At 42.2% G+C, this 21,227-nt stretch overlaps 1 protein-coding gene across 9 annotated transcripts in view; it reads right to left on the bottom strand.

Moving 5' to 3' along the window:
- Positions 1 to 12,366: 12,366 nt before the first annotated feature.
- herc1 (HECT and RLD domain containing E3 ubiquitin protein ligase family member 1) overlaps positions 12,367 to 21,227 on the bottom strand; it is a 47,770-nt gene continuing 38,909 nt past the window's right edge. For all 9 annotated transcript variants that reach the window (XM_058400300.1, XM_058400307.1, XM_058400304.1 and 6 more), the window contains exons 68-78: positions 19,657 to 19,759; positions 19,340 to 19,509; positions 18,891 to 19,029; positions 18,635 to 18,804; positions 17,096 to 17,265; positions 15,883 to 16,048; positions 15,710 to 15,786; positions 15,248 to 15,500; positions 14,991 to 15,143; positions 14,024 to 14,329; positions 12,367 to 13,789 (exon numbers count right to left, since the gene is read on the bottom strand). In XM_058400300.1, coding sequence (XP_058256283.1) covers positions 13,604 to 13,789; positions 14,024 to 14,329; positions 14,991 to 15,143; positions 15,248 to 15,500; positions 15,710 to 15,786; positions 15,883 to 16,048; positions 17,096 to 17,265; positions 18,635 to 18,804; positions 18,891 to 19,029; positions 19,340 to 19,509; positions 19,657 to 19,759 — 1,893 coding nt within the window. In that variant the 3' untranslated portion in view covers positions 12,367 to 13,603. The remainder of the gene's footprint in view (positions 13,790 to 14,023; positions 14,330 to 14,990; positions 15,144 to 15,247; positions 15,501 to 15,709; positions 15,787 to 15,882; positions 16,049 to 17,095; positions 17,266 to 18,634; positions 18,805 to 18,890; positions 19,030 to 19,339; positions 19,510 to 19,656; positions 19,760 to 21,227) is intronic.

Here is a 21,227-nt window from a genome sequence, read left to right as displayed (position 1 = left end):
GTCTTGAGTCTTCCTTCAAGTAAAGTGGCAGTCCAGCCAGGACAAGAGTTCCAGTGACACTGATGTCGTCCTTATCCTTAAAGACAAAACAAAAAATGACCATACTTTTAATTCCCAACTAAGCAACATTTTGAATTTATTAACATGATTAATGATGAGACAACATTCTAATACTGCAAACCTAGCTACAACATGCAACAGCACTAGTTATTACTGGACACTTTCTTACAAATCCACATAACAGGCAAATTCCTTTAGGCAATTTAATAATAGCACAAGCACATTTTAAGGATTAGTTCATCCACACACAAAAACTGTCATCATTCACTTACTTGCATGTTATTCTACACTACTTTGTGTAATTTATTTATTTTGTTTGTATAGACTACTTTTTTTAGAATGCCTTCATGTTTTTGTCTTTTCTGGCAACTGAAAACATTCATCATTATTATATTTTCTCAATTAATAACTGATTTTAATTATGGATAACGTGATCATTTTTTTTAACCTGTACAGCCCTTGAGTATGTTCAATGGGAATTCCACTTGCTTGTTCATGATAGTCTATTAATATTTTAGCCATCTGGTTGCCAGTGGGACCATCCTTCGATGCCTTAGCTCTGAAAAGTGTCAGGAGCTGTGGAGAATTTTACAAACAAAAAATAAAATAATTCACAGTGGTTTTCTAACCTGTAAGCATTACTGGGGGTGGGGATGTGCATAAAGAAATAATTCACCCAAAAATGAACCTTGTCTTGCCTATACTAAAGACTTTTCATGGCCATTTGTCTCTTTCTTCTCAGAGTGAAATCTTGTCATGTGTATCTTGAAGGAATTGTATGATGTCAGTGTACACATACAGCCCTCATACAAACATGGCACTGGACATACAGCTGAATGCAAAAAATGGTACAATTGTGTTTTAGAGCAAACAAATGGTCATAACTTGCATTGCATGACAATATGTCTGTAAGAGCTTCAATAAAAAAAACGTGACGAGCAAATAGCTTTGTCTTACATGCTATAAAATAGCATAAAAACAACTGACGCTAGCTACATACTGAACTCAGCGGCAAACTCGTTTATTCCAGATTAACTGTCCATTTTACATTTTTAGCTGGACGAGCTTGTTCACTCGCGGTATAGGCCTCCAGATTAAGATTTATGAAAAGTATTGATGATTTAGTATTTTAAATTTTATAGCCAGAAAATTTTCCGAATCCATCAATCAATTTAAGCAATGCTGGAATGGATCTTTCAAGCCTTGTGAGAAAAAGAATAGTGTCATCTGTGTAAAGAGCTAACGGCAATTATCTTCGCATCTGTATTAAGCAGGGAAATTGGTCTGTAGGACTCGCATTCAGTAGGAGCTTTGACAGGTTTCAGAATTAAAGTTATTAAGGCTGTTCTCATTGTGGCCGGCAAATAACCATTTTGAAATGACTCTTCATACATTTCCTTCAGGGGACCGACTAATTTGTCTTTAAATATCTTGTATATATCAATCGGTAGGCCGTCAGGGCCGGCTGTTTTACCTTTCTTTAGTTTTGTTATAGATTCACTTTCCTCTAGCATATTATCTATATTGTTTTTATCTTCTTCAGATAAAAGTGGAATCTGTAAATCATTAAGGAAATGGCCTTGATCGTCAATATAATGTTCTAATTCAGATTTATATAAATCTTTATCAAATAAGACAAAAGTGTTATTTATTTCTATAGGGTTGGATGTTAGCTCTCCATTGTCAGTTTGAATGTTATTAATAGTCCTTTCTGTGTCTTCTTTTTGATCTGCCATGCTAGCAACTTCCCTGCTTTTTCTCCCTGTTCATAGTAAGATTGCTTTAATCTTATGAAGCTATTTTCAGCTTTTGTTAAGGAGAGGGCATTATATTGGGCCCTAAGTTTAATATGTTTATTATGTATTTTATCTGAATTATTTGAATATGTCTTTTCCTCTTCCATTTTAATTTCTTTTTCCAGTAAGTTTAATTCTAATTTAAATTTATTAGTTTTTGAACTTGTATAGGAAATTATCTGACCTCATAAATATGCCTTGAATGCTTCCCACCTTGTAGTAGCTGACATGTCATCTTTATTTTCTTTTAAAAAATCTCTTTCTCTATGAATTTTATAAAATCTGGATCATGTAACCATTTTGGATGAAGGTGCCAGCGGTAAGTTTCGTACATACTACCTTCTGTCTTATAAATTAATGAAACTGGACCGTGATCTGAGATAATGATAGGTTCATATTGGCACATTGTTATTCTTGGAAATAGGTCAGTAGAAATCAAAAAATAGTCAATATGAAAATGTCCCTTTGTCACTGTAGAGCAGCATGAATATGTTCTTTTATTAGGATTTGATCTCCTCCATGGGTCACACAAGTTATGTTCTTTAATATAGTCCCCTATCTTTTTCCTAGATTGTGTGTGTGTGTTGTATCTGAACCTGTTAAGTGCTCGAGATTAGGAGATATTTTACAATTAAAAACTCCAGCCATTATCAGCTTTCCTGGCAAGGAGGCTATTAAGAGGACAATCTATATTAGGGCCATATACATTTGTCAGAACCATGTTTTCATTAAAAATAGAGCCTTGAATTATTACATAACACCAGTGGTGGACCATCAGGGCCAGCAAGGCCTTCTCTGCTGCCCTAAACAGCAGTGATCTGAATCACTGACCTGCATTTTAATATATTTAAATTCAAATCAAATTCAAATTTAAATTTTATTGGTCACATACGAAATCATACACAGTACGACATGTAGGGAAATGCTTATTACGACTGTCTTACATAAAAAAGAAAGAGTAAAAAAAGAAAAAATTTAAAGTGTGGACATGAAAAATAGGGGATATAGTTAAGAATATATATATATTAAAAAATATATTAAAAAAAAAAAAAAAAATATATATATATATATATATTACTATTACTGTATTATATTACTATTTTTGTTACTATTTTTATTATTTTATTTTTCATTATAATATTTACTGCTATATTGATACTACACACACACATATATATATATATATATATATATATATATATATATATAAAATATGTGTGTAGTATCAATATAGCAGTAAATATTATAAATAATGAAAAATAAAATAATAAAAATAGTAACAAAAATAGTAATATAATATATAATGTATACAAATATAAAACTGCTTTATAAAACTAAATATTAAAAAACAAATATAAAAACAAAATATAATACACTAATATAATACAGTACAATATAGTGTGTGTATATATATATAGTATATGTGAAAATTAAAACAATATAAATAAATGTGTAGACTCTATAATATATAGAAGGTACAGTATATGCATATATGTAGATAAAAAGGTCAACTTTGAAATGGTGTAGCAAATGAATACAGTATGTACAGTGTGCATATGTAAGATAAATATATAAATATATATATGTAGATGTGTATATATAAGGCAAATATAAATGTCCAATTGTGAACAGGGAGTAAAGCGTCAGTGCAGTGTGCACACAAAGATGTATAGAAAAGATGTACAGTGAGAGTGTTAGTGTGTACAGAGTAGTGCAGAGTACAAAGTCAATCAGCTGAGGTAGAATGTCATGTCGTGTGGGGGTAAGTCCAGAAAGTCCAGATTCTAGGTGTACTGGTTGAGGGCCCGAATGGCCTGCGGGAAGAAGATGGCCCGGAGCTTAAAATAAGTGGCAATGGAATTGTTCTTTAACCAATCAGATTTCGAGTTGGTGTCACTGGGGCCATCTAGCAGGCATACGATTACTTCAGCAATTTCCCGTCCTTTGATTGGATAATTGGAGTAGTCAGAGGCAGTGAACCACACAAACTAAATAAAAAATATATTTTAACTCACAATAGCTGACAGAGGAGAAGGAATCGATTTGGTTGCAGACATCCTTACAAATGCATTTTCAAGGCGGACTGTAATAAAATGGACTATTCCTTGTGAGGTGTGAAATAATAAATACTGTAGACTAATTTCTTTTTTACTTTCCTGTTTATCGGTTGATTTAGTATCTATGGCCGTGGCGTCATGATGATGGTATAGAGGTGGATTAATTCTGGAAGGACACCAGTGAAGGCCTAGGTGTGAAATGCATGGCCCAGCACTGCGTAACGCCCTGCTGTGTCCTGTAAAACCCAAGATATTTGAAATGGAACCAGCTTGTGTATTAAAATCACAAGCGCCCTAGAGTTAGGAGAATATAAAACTGAATAAATTTGACCTTTCCAGCGTCTTTGTATTGGTGTCGTATCATTTGAAGATGTGACATTCTTGCAGAAATACAATTGAAGGGTTATGTTGATTAATTTTCATCATTACTTGCTTAATTTTGGTTATTTTCCTCAAGCCTCTCACATTTCATGTTGTTATTGAAAATTAGTTTCAGAAACTAATTTGACTGTTTAAGAAAGATATTGCCGAATGTTGTGAATACACACGTCTGTTCAACACGCCGCCATGCTGAATCCCCCTGAACTGCATGTTTACTACTATTGTTGTCCAATGCAAATAAACAATTAAGTAGAAGAAACGTAACATTTTGATTTCTTCATTCGAGCGTTTCGCCTCCTGTTATTTTGCATGCGTAGTCTGTCTTCATGGCATTTTGCACAGGGTTTCCCCCTCATTAACTGTGCCATAGAAGGGGCCGGATATTCTCTGATCCAGGTCATTTTTTTTTTTTAAGATTTATTAGCAAAAATAACCTAAATAATTTTATTTTGTAAAATGTAACGTTATGTTCCAAAAAGAACATTAGAATGGCATGCAGTGATTTTCTCCAACGAGCCTAGACAGCTATTTAGCGATCTTCATAATTCATGTTCATTTCGAGTTCATTTCGTGCATCAATGTTCGGTTTTTTTGGTTTCGTCATGCTGTATTGTTAGAGTTGCCAAACGTTTCGAATAATACAGAATCGTTTCATATTTAAGGCGTCACAGAAGCACACAAACTCCATATGGAACACGGCATTTATTCTGTCATACACTTGATGAACCTCTAGACCATGTGAATAACAAATTCTAAACTGAGAGGTAATCATTCTTTTTGGACAAATCGTTGCTTGATTTGCCTTAGAGGAAGGCTTTAAGACCAAGCAGAAACCTCTGCTGGTGTTCTGTCTTTTTTTTCTACTTGTCAGAATTTCCTACAGGCAGCAAAAGCGTATAGTTATAACAGGGTATCTGCAGGTTTCTATGAGTTAGATTTAAGACCTTTTTAATCAAAAGTCAAAGTCAAAGAAGCTTTATTGTCACTTATATAGCTGATGCAGTACATGGTGAAATGAAACCACGTTCCTCCTGGACCAGACACAGGGTGACACGGACAAACATAGATCTAAACATAGAACTAAACATAGAACTAAACATAGATCTAAACATAGAACTAAACATAGAAAGTCAAAGTCAAAGAAGCTTTATTGTCACTTCAACCATATATAGCTGATGCAGTACACAGTGAAGTGAAACAACGTTCCTCCTAGACCAGAGGTGCTACACAGAACACAGACAAAGTACAGAGACGCAGACAAACATAGAGCTATAACATAGAGATAAAACTAAACTATACTTAAGGTGCAATAAATAAACTAGACATACAACAGAAGCGCACAGGATGACAAGACAAGACAGTGTAGACACACAACATATAGACCGACTTTTGTGCAAATAGCAGTGTATACAGTGAGTGCAGATATTAAAGTGACACGTAAACAGGATTAATATAAAAAATGTAAAGTGACGTGTGTGCAAACAGGACAATTTAGTGTTTGTGTGTGTGTGTCCAGCACAGTTCAGTTCAGTTCTTCTTGGAACACAGTTCTCAGCTTTTGTTCATGTGTGTTATGTATGTGTGTGTGAGTACGTGTCCAGCACAGTTCAGTTCTCCTGTTGAGGTCAGATCTTGGATATGTGTGTGTGTGTGTGTGTGTGTGTGTGTGATCAGTTCAGCTCAGTTCTCTGTTGAGATACCTGATTGCCTGAGGGAAGAACCTGTTTAACGAATGCTTCGGTACCTCTTTCCGGATAGCAGAAGGGTGAAGAGTGTGTGAGGGGTGTGTGGGGTGTGTGAGGGGTGTGTGGGATCATCCACAATGCTGTTAGCTCTGCGGAGCTAAACATAGAGCTAAACGTAGAGCTAAACACAGAGCTAAACACAGAATTAAACAGAGCTAAACATAGAATTAAACACAGAGCTAAACACAGAGCTAAACATAGAACTAAACATAGAATTAAACAGAGCTAAACATAGAATTAAACAGAGCTAAACACAGAGCTAAACACAGAGCTAAACACAGAGCTAAACATAGAACTAAACATAGAATTAAACAGAGCTAAACATAGAATTAAACAGAGCTAAACACAGAGCTAAACACAGAGCTAAACATAGAATTAAACTATACTTCCAAGGTGCAGAATTTTTTTTAAATAAACATAAAGCATAAGTGCAGACAAACAAGAATAATGCCGACTCTGTGCAAAAAGGACAGTGAGTGATGTTCTCTGTTGAGATACCTGATTGCCTGACTGAAGAAGCTGTTCAACAGTCTGGTTGTGAGATGGCAGGAGGGTGAAGAGTGTGTGTGAGGGGTGTGTGGGGTGTGTGTGAGGGGTGTGTGTGTGTGGGGTGTGTGTGAGGGGGGTGTGTGGGGTGTGTGAGGGGGGTGTGTGGGGTGTGTAAGAGTGTGTGTGTGTGGGGTGTGTAAGAGTGTGTGTGTGTGGGGTGTGTAAGAGTGTGTGTGTGGGGTGTGAGGTGTGTAAGAGTGTGTGTGTGTGTGTGTGGGGTGTGTAAGTGTGTGTGTGTGTGGGGTGTGTAAGAGTGTGTGTGTGTGGGGTGTGTAAGAGTGTGTGTGTGTGGGGTGTGTAAGAGTGTGTGTGTGTGTGTGGGGTGTGTAAGAGTGTGTGTGTGTGGGGTGTGTAAGAGTGTGTGTGTGTGTGTGTGTGTGTGGGGTGTGTAAGAGTGTGTGTGTGTGTGTGGGGTGTGTAAGAGTGTGTGTGTGTGTGTGTGTGTGTGTGTGTGTGTGGGGTGTGTAAGAGTGTGTGTGTGTGTGGGGTGTGTAAGAGTGTGTGTGTGGGGTGTGTAAGAGTGTGTGTGAGGGGGGTGTGTGGGGGGTGTGTGGTGTGTAAGAGTGTGTGTGTGTGTGTGTGGGGTGTGTAAGAGTGTGTGTGTGGGGTGTGAGGTGTGTAAGAGTGTGTGTGTGTGTGTGTGTGTGTGTGTGGGGTGTGTAAGAGTGTGTGTGTGTGTGTGGGGTGTGTAAGAGTGTGTGTGTGGGGTGTGTAAGAGTGTGTGTGGGGTGTGTGTGGTGTGTAAGAGTGTGTGTGAGGGGTGTGTGTGGTGTGTGAGGGGTGTGTGGGGTGTGTAAGTGTGTGTGATGGGTGTGTGGGGTGTGTAAGAGTGTGTGTGGGGTGTGTAAGAGTGTGTGTGAGGGGGGTGTGTGGGGTGTGTAAGAGTGTGTGTGAGGGGGGTGTGTGGGGTGTGTAAGAGTGTGTGTGAGGGGGGTGTGTGGGGTGTGTGTGGTGTGTGAGGGGTGTGTGGGGTGTGTAAGTGTGTGTGGGGGGGTGTGTGGGGTGTGTGAGGGGTGTGTGGGGTGTGTAAGAGGGTGTGTGGGGTGTGTGTGTGGGGTGTGTGTGAGGGGTGTGTGAGGGGTGTGTGGGGTGTGTAAGAGTGTGTGTGAGGGGTGTGTGTGGTGTGTGAGGGGTGTGTGGGGTGTGTAAGTGTGTGTGATGGGTGTGTGGGGTGTGTAAGAGTGTGTGTGGGGTGTGTAAGAGTGTGTGTGAGGGGGGTGTGTGGGGTGTGTAAGAGTGTGTGTGTGGGGTGTGTGTGGGGTGTGTAAGAGTGTGTGTGAGGGGGGTGTGTGGGGTGTGTGGGGTGTGTGTGGTGTGTGAGGGGTGTGTGGGGTGCGTAAGTGTGTGTGGGGGGGGTGTGGGGGGTGTGTGGGGTGTGTGTGGGGGGTGTGAGGGGTGTGTGTGGGGTGTGTAAGAGGGTGTGTGGGGTGTGTGTGAGGGGTGTGTGGGGTGTGTGAGGGGTGTGTGGGGTGTGTAAGAGTGTGTGTGAGGGGTGTGTGTGGTGTGTAAGAGTGTGTGAGAGGTTGTGTGTGTGGTGTGTAAGAGGGTGTGTGAGAGGGGTGTGTGTGAGGGGTGTGTGGGGTGTGTGAGGGGTGTGTGGGGTGTGTAAGAATGTGTGTGAGGGGTGTGTGTGGTGTGTAAGAGTGTGTGAGAGGGGTGTGTGTGTGGTGTGTTAGTGTGTGTGACGGGTGTGTGGGGTGTGTGTGTGGGGTGTGTAAGAGTGTGTGAGGGGTGTGTGAGGGGTGTGTGAGGGGTGTGTGTGTGTGGTGTGTGTGTGTGGTGTGTGTGTGAGGGGTGTGTGTGGTGTGTAAGAGTGTGTGTGAGGGGTGTGTGGGGTGTGTAAGAGTGTGTGTGAGGGGTGTGTGGGGTGTGTAAGAGTGTGTGTGTGGGGTGTGTGAGGGGTGTGTGAGGGGTGTGTGGGGTGTGTAAGAGTGTGTGTGAGGGGTGTGTGTGGTGTGTAAGAGGGGTGTGTGAGGGGTGTTAGTGTGTGTGTGGGGTGTGTGTGTGAGGGGTGTGTGTGGTGTGTAAGAGTGTGTGTGAGGGGTGTGTGTGTGGGGTGTGTGTGGTGTGTGTGTGGGGTGTGTGTGGGGGGTGTGTGGGGTGTGTAAGAGGGTGTGTGGGGTGTGTGTGGGGTGTGTGGGGTGTGTGTGGGGTGTGTGAGGGGTGTGTGGGGTGTGTGTGAGGGGTGTGTGGGGTGTGTTAGTGTGTGTGAGGGGTGTGTGTGGTGTGTAAGAGTGTGTGTAAGAGTGTGTGTGAGGGGTGTGTGTGGTGTGTAAGAGTGTGTGTGAGGGGTGTGTGTGGTGTGTAAGAGTGTGTGTGAGGGGTGTGTGTGGTGTGTAAGAGTGTGTGAGAGGGGTGTGTGTGTGGTGTGTGTGAGGGGTGTGTGAGGGGTGTGTGGGGTGTGTGTGAGGGGTGTGTGTGGTGTGTAAGAGTGTGTGTGAGGGGTGTGTGTGGTGTGTAAGAGTGTGTGTGAGGGGTGTGTGTGGTGTGTAAGAGTGTGTGTGAGGGGTGTGTGTGGTGTGTAAGAGTGTGTGTGAGGGGTGTGTGTGGTGTGTAAGAGTGTGTGTGAGGGGTGTGTGGGGTGTGTAAGAGTGTGTGTGAGGGGTGTGTGAGGGGTGTGTGTGGGGTGTGTAAGAGTGTGTGTGAGGGGTGTGTGAGGGGTGTGTAAGAGTGTGTGTGAGGGGTGTGTGGGGTGTGTGAGGGGTGTGTGGGGTGTGTAAGAGTGTGTGTGAGGGGTGTGTGGGGTGTGTAAGAGGGGTGTGTGGGGTGTGTAAGTGTGTGTGAGGGGTGTGTGTGGTGTGTAAGAGTGTGTGTGAGGGGTGTGTAAGAGTGTGTGTGAGGGGTGTGTGGGGTGTGTAAGAGTGTGTGTGTGTGAGGGGTGTGTGTGGTGTTAGTGTGTGTGTGAGGGGTGTGTGAGGGGTGTGTGAGGGGTGTGTGAGGGGTGTGTGTGGGGTGTGTGTGGGGTGTGTGTGGGGTGTGTGTCTGTCCTCACTGTCCCCTGAAGGGTCTTGTGATCTGAGACGGTCCAGTTCCCAAACCAGGCAGTGATGCAGCTGCTCAGGACGCTCTCGATGGTCCCTCTGTAGAACACAGTCAGGATGGGGGGAGGGAGATGGGCTTTCCTCAGCCTCCTCAGGAAATAGATGCTGGGCTTTCTTGGTGATGGAGCTGGTGTTGAGTGACCAGGTGAAGTTCTCTGCCAGATGGACACCAAGGAATTTGGTGCTCTTGGCGATCTCCACCGAGGATCTGTCGATGGACAGCGGAGAATGGTCACTCTGTGCTCTCCTGAAGTCAACAACCATGTCTTTAGTCTTGTCAACGTTCAGAGACAGGTTGTTGTCTCTACACCAGGCGGTTAGCCGCTGCACCTCCTCTCTGTATGCTGACTCGTCGTTCTTGCTGATGAGACCCACCACGGTCGTGTCATCGGAGAACGTGATGATGTGGTTGGAGATGTGCATTGCTGCACAGTCGTGAGTCAAAATGAAATGAAAATGAAACCAATTTGTAGTAATACATTTTGCAAACATCACACATTGCAGCTAATTAAATAAAGATTTCAAATAAACACACCAGTAACATGAGGCATGTCCACTGCACACCATTAACCTGGACATTTGCTTTTTACTGCATTGATCTCTCTGTAATTCTCTTGTTTTTTCTTTAGATCTCTTCCTCATTGTGTTTGATTGTGTAATGAGCCGTGCCATCAAGGTACCAGCTTTTCCTTCAGCTTCTTCTGCAAGCTGATCAGCATCCCTCTGCAGGCTCACAGATACCTGGACCAGAATTCTCTTTTTGATGTTTTCTTCTAAAGCTTTCCGTTTCTGTGCCTGGACATCAGTCATTTCTCAGATGCATTCTGTATCTAGACCTGGCAGATGCAGCTGAGGACAGTAACTCTTTAGAAATAGGCACATTGAGGAGCGCCCCACAGATTTTGACATAATCACATATACCAGTTGATGCGTGACCATTGTCTCCTCCTGCATATCGCACATCTCCATTTAATGGTTAATGGAGTTAACGGAGAATCCTCTCTCCACTGTAACCTGCTATGGGACAGGAGAAGCAGTTTCTTGCAAAAGCTCCACAACTCAGCACAGCGCTCAGCAAGTACACCATGCAAGAAGGTATCTAGCCTGGTCTCTGTGGGTCAGTATGAGAGAAGGGTCACTAAACTAAAGTGCTGGGTTATCACATCACCTACAGAAAAGAAAAGAAAGGAGAAAAATACTATTCATTTTATTTTTAAAAAGAATAATAGCATATTTCCTAACTTGCTTTACGACACTGATAGAACTGAACTTTTCTTTCCTACCCACAGAGACACCGCTGGACAACTGGTGGGCTTGCAAAACTTCTGCACCAGTTTTTAGTCCTATTGCTCTTGCACCGGTCAGGGTCCGACATCATCATGCTGGGATCCAAACAGTCCACCTGACTCACTACAGGATACTTTAATGGGCTCTTGTCCTGTACTTTCTGGATGATGGTAGACATGACTTTGACAAAGTCTTTCCTAAACTCCAGAACCTTGAATTCCTTTTTCTGTTTCAGTAGTTCCTGATGGGAGGATGTAAACAACCTATTATAACCTATTATAACCTATTATAACCTATTATAAAATCAAGCTGAATCCATCAAAATAACTTGGCGAAAACAATACCATAAGAGTGATTCTGCACCCAGGCCTATGTTTACTTCCTTTGGGTTGACCCAGCTCTGCTTGTCAGTGCCATCCAACCTGACCAGCTGAAGTGGACCGATATCCTTGAGTACTTCTTTCTTGAAAAAAATCCTCCGAAGCTCTCTCCACAACTGGTAGATATATATATATATATATATTAAAATTACATTTACGTGTATGTGCAATGTCAAGGATTTACTGATAGTATTTTTCCCCAAATGTTTGACATTTCTCAGACAGCAAATAAAACATGTTCTATTAAAGTCAGAGATTAGATCTTGTTAATGAAACAAACAAAATCAAACATTTTTATATAGCTCTCTTTATATGGAGTGTGTATTTTAAATATTTATACATACGCTCCAGATCTGATAAGAATAATTATTGCTTGCTATGATACATAAAAATTATTTGTGATGGGTTGGTACTTACTTTGTAATGGTGAAGCAAATCCTGAGCTGTCCCATGAATTGTGACCCTACGTATCTTGACTGGACGACATCCTGTCCCCAATATCGGACATGAAAGTCCAACTGATTACTTTTGGACGTTTCATTAAGGCTCTAATCAAACATTAAAACAAACATTTCCTAGTTAACATCTGCAATGAGGAGCTTGGTTATGGCAGGAGCCAGTCCAAATTGTCTAAAATTAGGGTTATGTAACCAATTTTCATTAAATTTAAATTTCCCCATGGCTAAAGCTCAAACTTCTCCATGGTTCACACAGCTACCGTAAAGCCTGTGTTAAACAAACCTCCCACATATTTTAGTATTTTAGTTGGTTCCACCTACTTCACCTGTTTCGTTCTGCGTGACAAATAAACGAAAATATTTCAAATTGATTTCAAAACAAAAATAAAATCTTTACGGGGTCGGTTAGATTTCATTTTTAAGACCTTTGAAATGTGAATTTAGACATTTTAATGCTAATTAAGGCCTTATTTTTATATTATGGATTTTAAGACTTTTTAAGGATCCATGGAAACCCTGCATAAAGACATGGATGAGTGAGTTTGGTGTGGAGGAACTGGCCTGCACAAAGTCCTGACCTCAACCCCATAGAACACCTTTGGGATGAAATAATTCAATCCAATTCAATTTTATTTGTATAGCGCTTTTAACAATGGACATTGTCTCAAAGCAGCTTCACAGAACATAAACAAAAAAACAAAAAAAGTCCTAGATGTTAGACAAAATCATCCCAATTGAGCAAGCCTGAGCCGACTGTGAGACAGACCAAAACTCCACGCACATGAATGTAATATGGAGTTGTCCCGCCCTTTAGAACAGCTTCAACTCTTCTGGGAAGGATTTCCACAAGGTTTAGGAGTGTGTTTATGGGAATTTTTGACTGTTCCTCTAGAAGCACATTTGTGAGGTCAGGCACTGATGTTGGATGAGAAGGTCTGTCTCACAGTCTTAGAAATTGTCTAAAATGTCTTGGTATGAAGCTGAAGCATTAAGAGTTCCTTTCACTGGAACTAAGGGGCCGAGCCCAACCCCTGAAAAACAACACCTGAACTCAATGATTTGGAGGGGTGTCCCAATACTTTTGGCAATATAAGTGTATTTTGTTGACACTAATTACGTCCAAAAAGATCTTTAAATGTTTTAATTATTAATATTGCTTTAAACATCTTCACTGTTGTCTGCTGTAAAAGTTATGATGAAGCGTAATTGAATTGTACGTTGTACAATTGTGAAGAATTGTACGGAGTGACTTATATTCTTATATATTCTTATAGCTGATGTTTCTTCTCTTTCGTAAGATTCTGACTACTGTAACCTCAGCAGTGTGGCAAAAAAGTTTATAAAATGCTGCAAAAACAATGAAACACTGAATATAAACAATCTGCTCTGCTTTTTAGCTTTTATCACAGAGGAGAAGTAGTAGTTTGTTTGAAGCTTTTAATTGTCTCACTATTATGAAACGGGGTGGAGGCAATCCAAAAAATTAAAACAAAATAAATATGGACTTAAAACAATTTCTAATGAAGCATTATACACAATGTACAATATGGTTTCCTTTCATCAATACATCATTCTGATTTTTTTTCTCTGTAATTAAAAGAAAAAATGCAGAAAAATCCTAAAAAATAAAAATAAAAAAAAAAGAGTAGGAGGTGGAGGCGAGAAGAATCGTGAAAGAAAGCAAGAAAACACAAATGTTTCCTAATTGATACTCTGGCCTTGGTCATCTCCGCCTGACCGCTTCATCGGCTAATAAAAGAAGTGAAAAATAAAAACTGGTGAGTTTTGTGTTTAACGTTTAAAAAGAGCCGAGTCGGAGTTCAGAGTGTCTTTGTGCGTCAAGGATCGGTCAGTAGTCGGTGTCCGAGCCCTCCGTGTTGTCCACGTTCCGAGAAAGCATGTAATTGTCCATGTCGATCGAACGACAGTTATTGATGGCATAGCGCAGCCGCTCCGCCATCACTGATTGGCTGGAGTAGGGTGGGAGGCGGAGCTGGAAGAAACAGGTCTGAGACGTAGGAAGACTGTCGTATGGCTGTGGAGGGAAAAGAGAGAGAGTGGAGAGTGAGAATAAACAGAGAGGATGTGAGAGAAAGAAAAAGAGAATGAGAGAGAGAGGAGAGAGAGAGAGACAGAGAGGAAGAGAAAAAAGAGAATGTGGAACAGAGAGAGAGAGAGAGAGAGACAGAGAGAGAGAAGGAAAACAGAATGTGTGTGGAAGATACACAGATGTTGATAGAAAGACTCTGTGTGTGTGTGTTTCTCTTACCCGGTCCACCTTCATGATCTGGAAGCGCTGTGAGATGTCGGCCGTGTTAGCGGGGAGGCGCGAGCGTCCGGAGACAAAGCGCATGAACAGCATGCGTTCCTCATTGGAGAACTCGTCCAGCGTCTGCCAGAACCACTGTACCAGCTGCTGCTGCTCCTCCACCTCCCGATAACGTACCACCTTCTTCAGCACCTCCACACTGATCTCCGCCAGACCACACACCATCTGTTCCAACTGCCGAGCAGTCAGCAACGAGAGCAGAGGGACCGGCACGATCCAGGACATGCCCTCTCGCACGGCCGCCACCTGGTGTACACACACACACACACACACACACACACACTCATATAGCTTAGTCGAAATGCAGCACGACAGTCAACTCCAGGATTATTGGCATCCACCAAAATTTCTTACGGCTTTTGTCCAGGTTAAGCTTTATACAAAATAATCAGCCTAAAACAAACAATTTTGGGAAACATGATCAACCCAAATATTTAGCTACAATCAAAAGAGGACATCCAAACCTGAGCATGACAGGAAGAGTATCAGTGATGCTATTTAAATTTCACCAGTTATAAATTTCAGGGTGCCATTATTTTTGAAACCAGAGTCTGTCAGATCAATCCCTATAAGATAAATATTTTCCAGGAGCTTCTATAAAACATATGCATCATAGAAAAACATCACTAAATTAAAAATAACTGAAATAATCAATTAATAAGGGTGTATCCTGCCTTGATGCCCGATGACGCCTGAGATGACACAGGCTAGCCGTGACCCGAGGATAGATCGGATATGCGGTACAGACAATGAAATGAAATGTGGGCGGAGTTTTAAAGTGAATGAGATTAAGAATGTGGGTGGAGTTTTTAAATTAATAGGATTAAAACTGTGGGTGGGGCTTCTATCCACTGGGGAAACCAACACATTATCATGTAATGATACACACACAAGCACACACCCCTACCTGACGGTCAAGCTCGTGTAGCCGGTACTCTATGGCACGTTCTACATACTCCTTCCTGTTGGAGAAGGTCAAAGGGATGCTGTTTCCTCCTGGAATGATTGGCACCATTTTCCCATCAGCACTCTGACCCACAAACGAGTCCAGAGGAATCATCTACGAACAGAGCAACACACAAATGTGTGTGTGAGTGAGAGAGAGAGAGTAAGTGTGTGTGTGTGTGTGAATGAGAGAGAGTAAGTGTGTGTGTGTGTGTGTACCTCGTGGAAGTTCTGCTCAGTGATGCTGCTGTCCTCCAGGTGCAGGATGCTGTTGAGCGTCTGGACGTACAGCAGGTCCACCTCCTCCAGGTCCTCCAGCATCAGGGGGATGCAACACAGCTGCTTCCACACCATCGGAGCCAGATGCAGGTCCAGAGGTTTCTTGGTGCGGATGGCCACGCCCATAAGTATGCCCAGGAACTTGAACTGCAGTAAATGCTCATCCAGACATGCTGAGGGGTTCAGCAGGAACCTGAAGTCACACACACACACAATCTGAATTTACACACAGGATAAGGACTTTAAAGTTTACAGTAATTTAAATTACAGTAATTACTTATGTAAGTAAATTACTTAACTAGTTTACATATCTTAATGACCTGAATTAAATTAAACTTTAATTTACTTAGTTGCAGTGGTTTGCTAGTTAGCTAATGCTAGTTAGCATGGTCAGCTCCTGACCTGTCTCTGTTGTAGCCCACTTCTGCAGTAGCATTAGGAGAGGGGATGAGCAGGTCCACCACACCGGTCTCCAGTTCCTACACGCACACACACACGCACGCGCACACACACAGTGTTATGGTCATGTAAAGACAAACATTTGTTTTATTCCAGAAATTTGAAGGTGACCACACCTGACACATTTCGGTAATCGTATCATCAAAAACGCCTCCTGCGTCGTCCGCTCCCTCGCCTACCAGCTTCACCTTCCACGCCCGAGACGGCAGCCTGAGGTCAGACGCATTCAGCTTCACCACCTGCCGAGCGATCTGCACGAAGATTGGCTTACACTTCCTCCCACTTCATGGCGGGGGGTGTGGGGTGTGTGGGTGTGTGGGGGTGGGGGGCGATGTTGGGGGGGGGAGAGAAGAATTTAAATGGAGAACACCATAAACACCTGACTATCAACATCCTACCAACATCTGGAATCCCATAGCAACACAGCAACCACCTACCAGCACTAGGATAGCAAATACCTAGCAACACCCTAGCAATCACTTAGTAACCTTAGCAACCAGCTGGAACACTTTACCAGACCCACTGTGTATTTCCTTCAGGACATAAATAAATCTACCTGGACACGTACTAATCAGTTATTATAAACATAACTGAAATAATAATCATTAATGAAATATTGTAATTTATGGAAGGAGTCTCCAGTGTCAGTGCTGTGTATCTGTGTGTGTGTGTGTGTGTGTCTGTGTGTGTGTGTGTGTGTGTATGTGTGTGTGTGTGTGTGTGTGCACGTAAGGAGTCTCCAGTGTCAGTGCTGTGTATCTGTGTGTGTGTATGTGTCTGTGTGTGTGTATGTGTGTGCACGTAAGGAGTCTCCAGTGTCAGTGCTGTGTATCTGTGTGTGTGTGTGTGTGTGTGTGTGTGTGTCTGTGTGTGTGTGTGTGTACGTAAGGAGTCTCCAGTGTCAGTGCTGTGTATCTGTGTGTGTGTGTGTGTGTGTGTCTGCACGTAAGGAGTCTCCAGTGTCAGTGCTGTGTATGTGTGTGTATCTGTGTGTGTCTGTGTGTGTGTGTGTCTGTGTGTGTGTGTATGAAGAGGTGAAGTTGGAACTGTGAAGTTCTCCACATCTTCAGGACAGAGGAGTTTCTTTGATGTTTCTCAGTAAGGTTTAATTTTCTTATTAACTTCAGGAGGCTGATGAGGGAATGACTGTTTATAGCTGCTAGAACTAAAATGAGAACAGGAACTCAGGAGACAACGTTATAAAATAAATGGATAAAAAAATATCTGATTTTTCTTTAATAAAAAAAAACCAACAACAGTTGGCAGGCTGCTGTGGTGCGAGAGGAATAAAACCCTTTAGGACGTGTTAAACACACACAAGTTACTGACCGAGTGGAGATTCTCTTGACGGTGATCTGAGGGCCGTAATTCTTGCCCTGCACCATGGTCTTACCGATGGAGCGCACCATCGGCAGCATGTACACACGTGGAGCCAGCAGAGGGCGCAGCTGCCCCTGTACGATACCCCATGTCCCGGGGTTATAATGAGACGTGCAACTCTGAAACACACAACACACACCTCAGATTTAAGCAGTGTGTGTAATAATACACTATATATAGTTTCTTTATGGTTTATACACAGGGCTGTGCAAAAGTATTCACCCCTTAATGCCTCATTCTGATTTTATGTCATTAATCTAGCTAATAAAAGTGAAATGGGCAAAATTATCTACAAATATAAACTATTTGAAAAAGTATTTGCCCCCACTCACTGATATAAATATTTTTATAAGTAAAAGTACCTCATATGTATATACCGGATAAAGTATCTCCAGTTAAGATCACAATAAACCAAATGTAATCTTATTAAACATATTTCTCAACATTTCTACTCATTACATATTTGATATAATCTTGCTCTTTTTTTTTTTCTAAATCTAAGCATTTACTTCAAAGAAACAAAATGATCTGCCATTAAAAAATATTTAAGCCTGTGTAAAAGCATCTAAAACAGGCTGAATAAACTTACACCGCCATAACATTATGACCACCTGTCTGATATTGTGATATCGTGTTGGTCCCCCTTTTGCTGCCAGAACAGCCCTGACCCGTCCTGCACTGTGTATTCTGACCCCTTTCTATCAGAACCAGCATTAACTCCTTCAGCAGTTTGATCAACAGTAGCTCGTCTGTTGGATCGGATCACACGGGCCAGCCTTCTCTCCCCACGTGCATCAGTGAGCCTTGACCGCCCATGACCCTGTCTCCGGTTCACCACTGTTCCTTCTTTGGACTACTTTTAATAGATACTGACCACTGCAGACCGGGAACACCCCACAAGAGCTGCAGTTTTGGAGATGCTCTGATCCAGTGGTCTAGCCATCACATTTTGGCCCTTTTGGTCAAACTCGCTCAAATCCTTACGCTTGTCCATTTTTCCTGTTTCTTCATCATCATCATCAACTTTGAGCACAAAATGTTCACTTGCTGCCTAATATATCCCCCCCACTAACAGGTGCCATGATGAGGAGATACTCAGTCTCATTCACTTCACCTGGAACTGCTCACAATGTTATGGCTGACCGGTGTATATCTGATTTTATTCAAGATCTTTTTACTTGCCAAGGTTTGTGATATTTGTTTTTAATAAACAAACCCTTACTTTGTTTTCCTGAACTTTTTTCAGGATTTGTTTAGATCTCTTAATTGAATGTTTAAGTATGTTCTCTCTGTATTTATATCTCCACGAGAAATAATTTAGAGGGGTCACAGCAACAGGGGGTGAAAACTTATGCAATTAATATGTTTACTTCATTTGATCATTTGTAAACAATTCTCCAAACTATCAATCAAGCTCCAGACATTAACTCTGGAAAATGTGGCAAAGCTCAAAGGGAAGTGAACCCTTATGCAGGTGCGTGTGTGTACCTGGTTGTTAGGGCTGAGGTTTAGCAGTCTCCAGGAGGAGTACATGAGGTCAGAGAAGTGGTAGAGCAGACGTAGCCGAGCTCTCAATGCCTCCATGCTGATGTCTCTCAAAGCACCGTACTGAGGAGGAACACTCACGGGCAGACCCAGCTGCAGCGGCATGGATGAACCTGCGCAAATCACAGTTTAGAGTACTATTGTGTGTGTGTGTGTGTGTGGGTGTGTGTGTGTGTGGGTGGGTGTGTGTGGTGTATACCTGGTGCTCTGGGTGGAACTGATGGAGCGGTCCATGCAGCACTGTGACAGCGTCCTGCTGAAATCTGCTGGATATTTTTACCTTGCAGAGCTGTGATGAGAGTCGGCTCTCGTACGTGATTGGTGTGACCCAAACCAAGCTACACACACACATACACACACACCATCATCATCATCTTGATCATCTAAGTTAACCATTAGATGTTTACATTGGACTTCTTTAAAAAAAATAAACAGAAATTGCAGGTCTCTTTAATCCGTAACCATAACAACACCAAGCTCTTAGGTAGCATGAGATATATTTAATTTAAAAATATTCAGCCTAGTCTGTCCTCTAGATTAGATTTATTACAAGGAGTAACATCCTTTCATTTGAAAACCAGATCGAAATCGAAACCAGATGTTTATGATTTTTATATTCTTCATTTCATCTAACACGCGTGTGCTCACCTGTCCCTCAGAGTTGCTCCCCCAAGCGTAAACGTCTCCTGTAGATGCCAGCACGAGTGTATGCTCCGCCCCCACTGCAATATCCTTAATAAACACGCCCACCAGGGCGGGGACCTGCTGTGGGCGGTTGTGATTGCGAGCACGCCCCTCCGGGAGTCCGATCAGGCGATCTACGATATTGTAAGAGAAAACATTTGACATTTAAATCACCGAAAACACAAAAGCGTGTGAATGTTTATTTTATTTTAGGACTAATCCTGCACTTTTTACTTCAGGAAAAGAAAAAAAGAAAGAGAAAAGCGAACAAGCATACATACCTTGCCCAAAAGTGTAAACATTTCCATCTTTGGTCAAAGCCACAGAGAACTGGGTTCCACACGCCACCTTCTTAACTCCAACACCACACAGAACGTCCACTTTCTAGAAAAACAGAAAAAACACGTTAAGGGTGTAAAAAGTGTCAAGTTCTCTACTGGCTCTAATCACACCATGATCCAACTCGGGATCGATTCAGTATGATACTGTTCATGATGTTAAATCTTCAAGACAGATTTGGCTTCTATAAGCTATAATCTATCTAGAATTGATCTATAAGCTAGAGTGCTTCAAAACCAACACCAAGTTCACATTTAGAAGACAGATGTATTCAAAAATTTACAGTCTGTCTCTATCACCAGTACGGATCAACAAGTCTGATCAAGTCATTTAGCACTTTAGTTTCTCATCAGAGTTTCCGAAAAAGAAAATGGCTTGCATTCATTCGCTTTGAAGAACAAGTGAAGGAGAAAAAAACATTCACAAGTGAATCCAAAGGATTGTTATTTCTCATGCCCGGGTTAGTCCAGACTGCAAGGTAAACGAAATGCTACTGGCTGTTTAAAGAAAATGGGAGGGGCCACTCAGTATGTCCCACCCTGACTTCCTGTTTCAGTGGAAATTATCTACATATGGCTTCTATAATACACTGCTCAAAAAAATGAAAGGAACACTTTGAAAACACATTGGGGGAAAATTCAAAGACACCCCAAAAATCAAAGTGAAAAAATGATGCAGCAGGCTCGTCCATTTTGCTGAAATTTCATTGCAGCAACTCTAAATGGTCCTCAGTAGTGTGCATGGCCCCCAGGTGCTTGTATGCATGCCTGACAACGTCAGGGCTCCTTATGAGGTGATGGATGGTGTCCTGGGGTATTTCCTCCCAAATCTGGATCAGGGCGTCACTGAGCTCCTGGACAGTCTGAGGTGCAACCTGGCATCGTCAGATGGACCGAAACATAATGTCCCAGAGGAGTTCTATTGGATTTAGGTCCGGCGAGCGTGGAACTCCAGGAACTGCCTGCATACTCTCACCACATGAGGCCGGGCATTGTCGTGCACCAAGAGGAACCCAGGACCCACTGCACCAGCGTAGGGTCTGACAATGGGTGCAAGCATTTCATCCCAATACCTAATGGCAGTCAGGGTGCCATTGTCTAGCCTGTAGAGGTCTGTGCGTCCCTCCATGGATATGCCTTACTGACCACCAAACCGGTCATGCTGAACGATGTTCCAGGCAGCATAACGTTCTCCACAGCTTCTCCAGACCCTTTCACGTCCGGCATGTGAACCTGCTCTCTTCTGTGAAAAGCACAGGGTGCCAGCGCGGACCTGCCAATTCTGGTGTTCACTGGTAAGACACAGCAATGGCGTATTGATGTGCCATTCTGGAGGAGTTGGACTGTCTGAGCAACCTCTGTAGGGTCCAGGTATTGCCTCATGCTACCAGTAGTGACACTGACCCTAGCCAAATGCAAAGCTAGAGAAAAACAGTCAGAAAAGATGAGTCGTGAAAAAATGTCAGTGATCTCCACCTGTGAAACCGTTCCTGTTTTGGGGATCGTCTCATTGT

Source organism: Hemibagrus wyckioides, linkage group LG10 (assembly GCF_019097595.1).
Source record: "Hemibagrus wyckioides isolate EC202008001 linkage group LG10, SWU_Hwy_1.0, whole genome shotgun sequence".
In the NCBI taxonomy this organism is placed as follows: domain Eukaryota; kingdom Metazoa; phylum Chordata; class Actinopteri; order Siluriformes; family Bagridae; genus Hemibagrus; species Hemibagrus wyckioides.
Note: the sequence above shows the minus strand (reverse complement) of the source record. Positions and strands in the feature narration are given on the sequence as shown.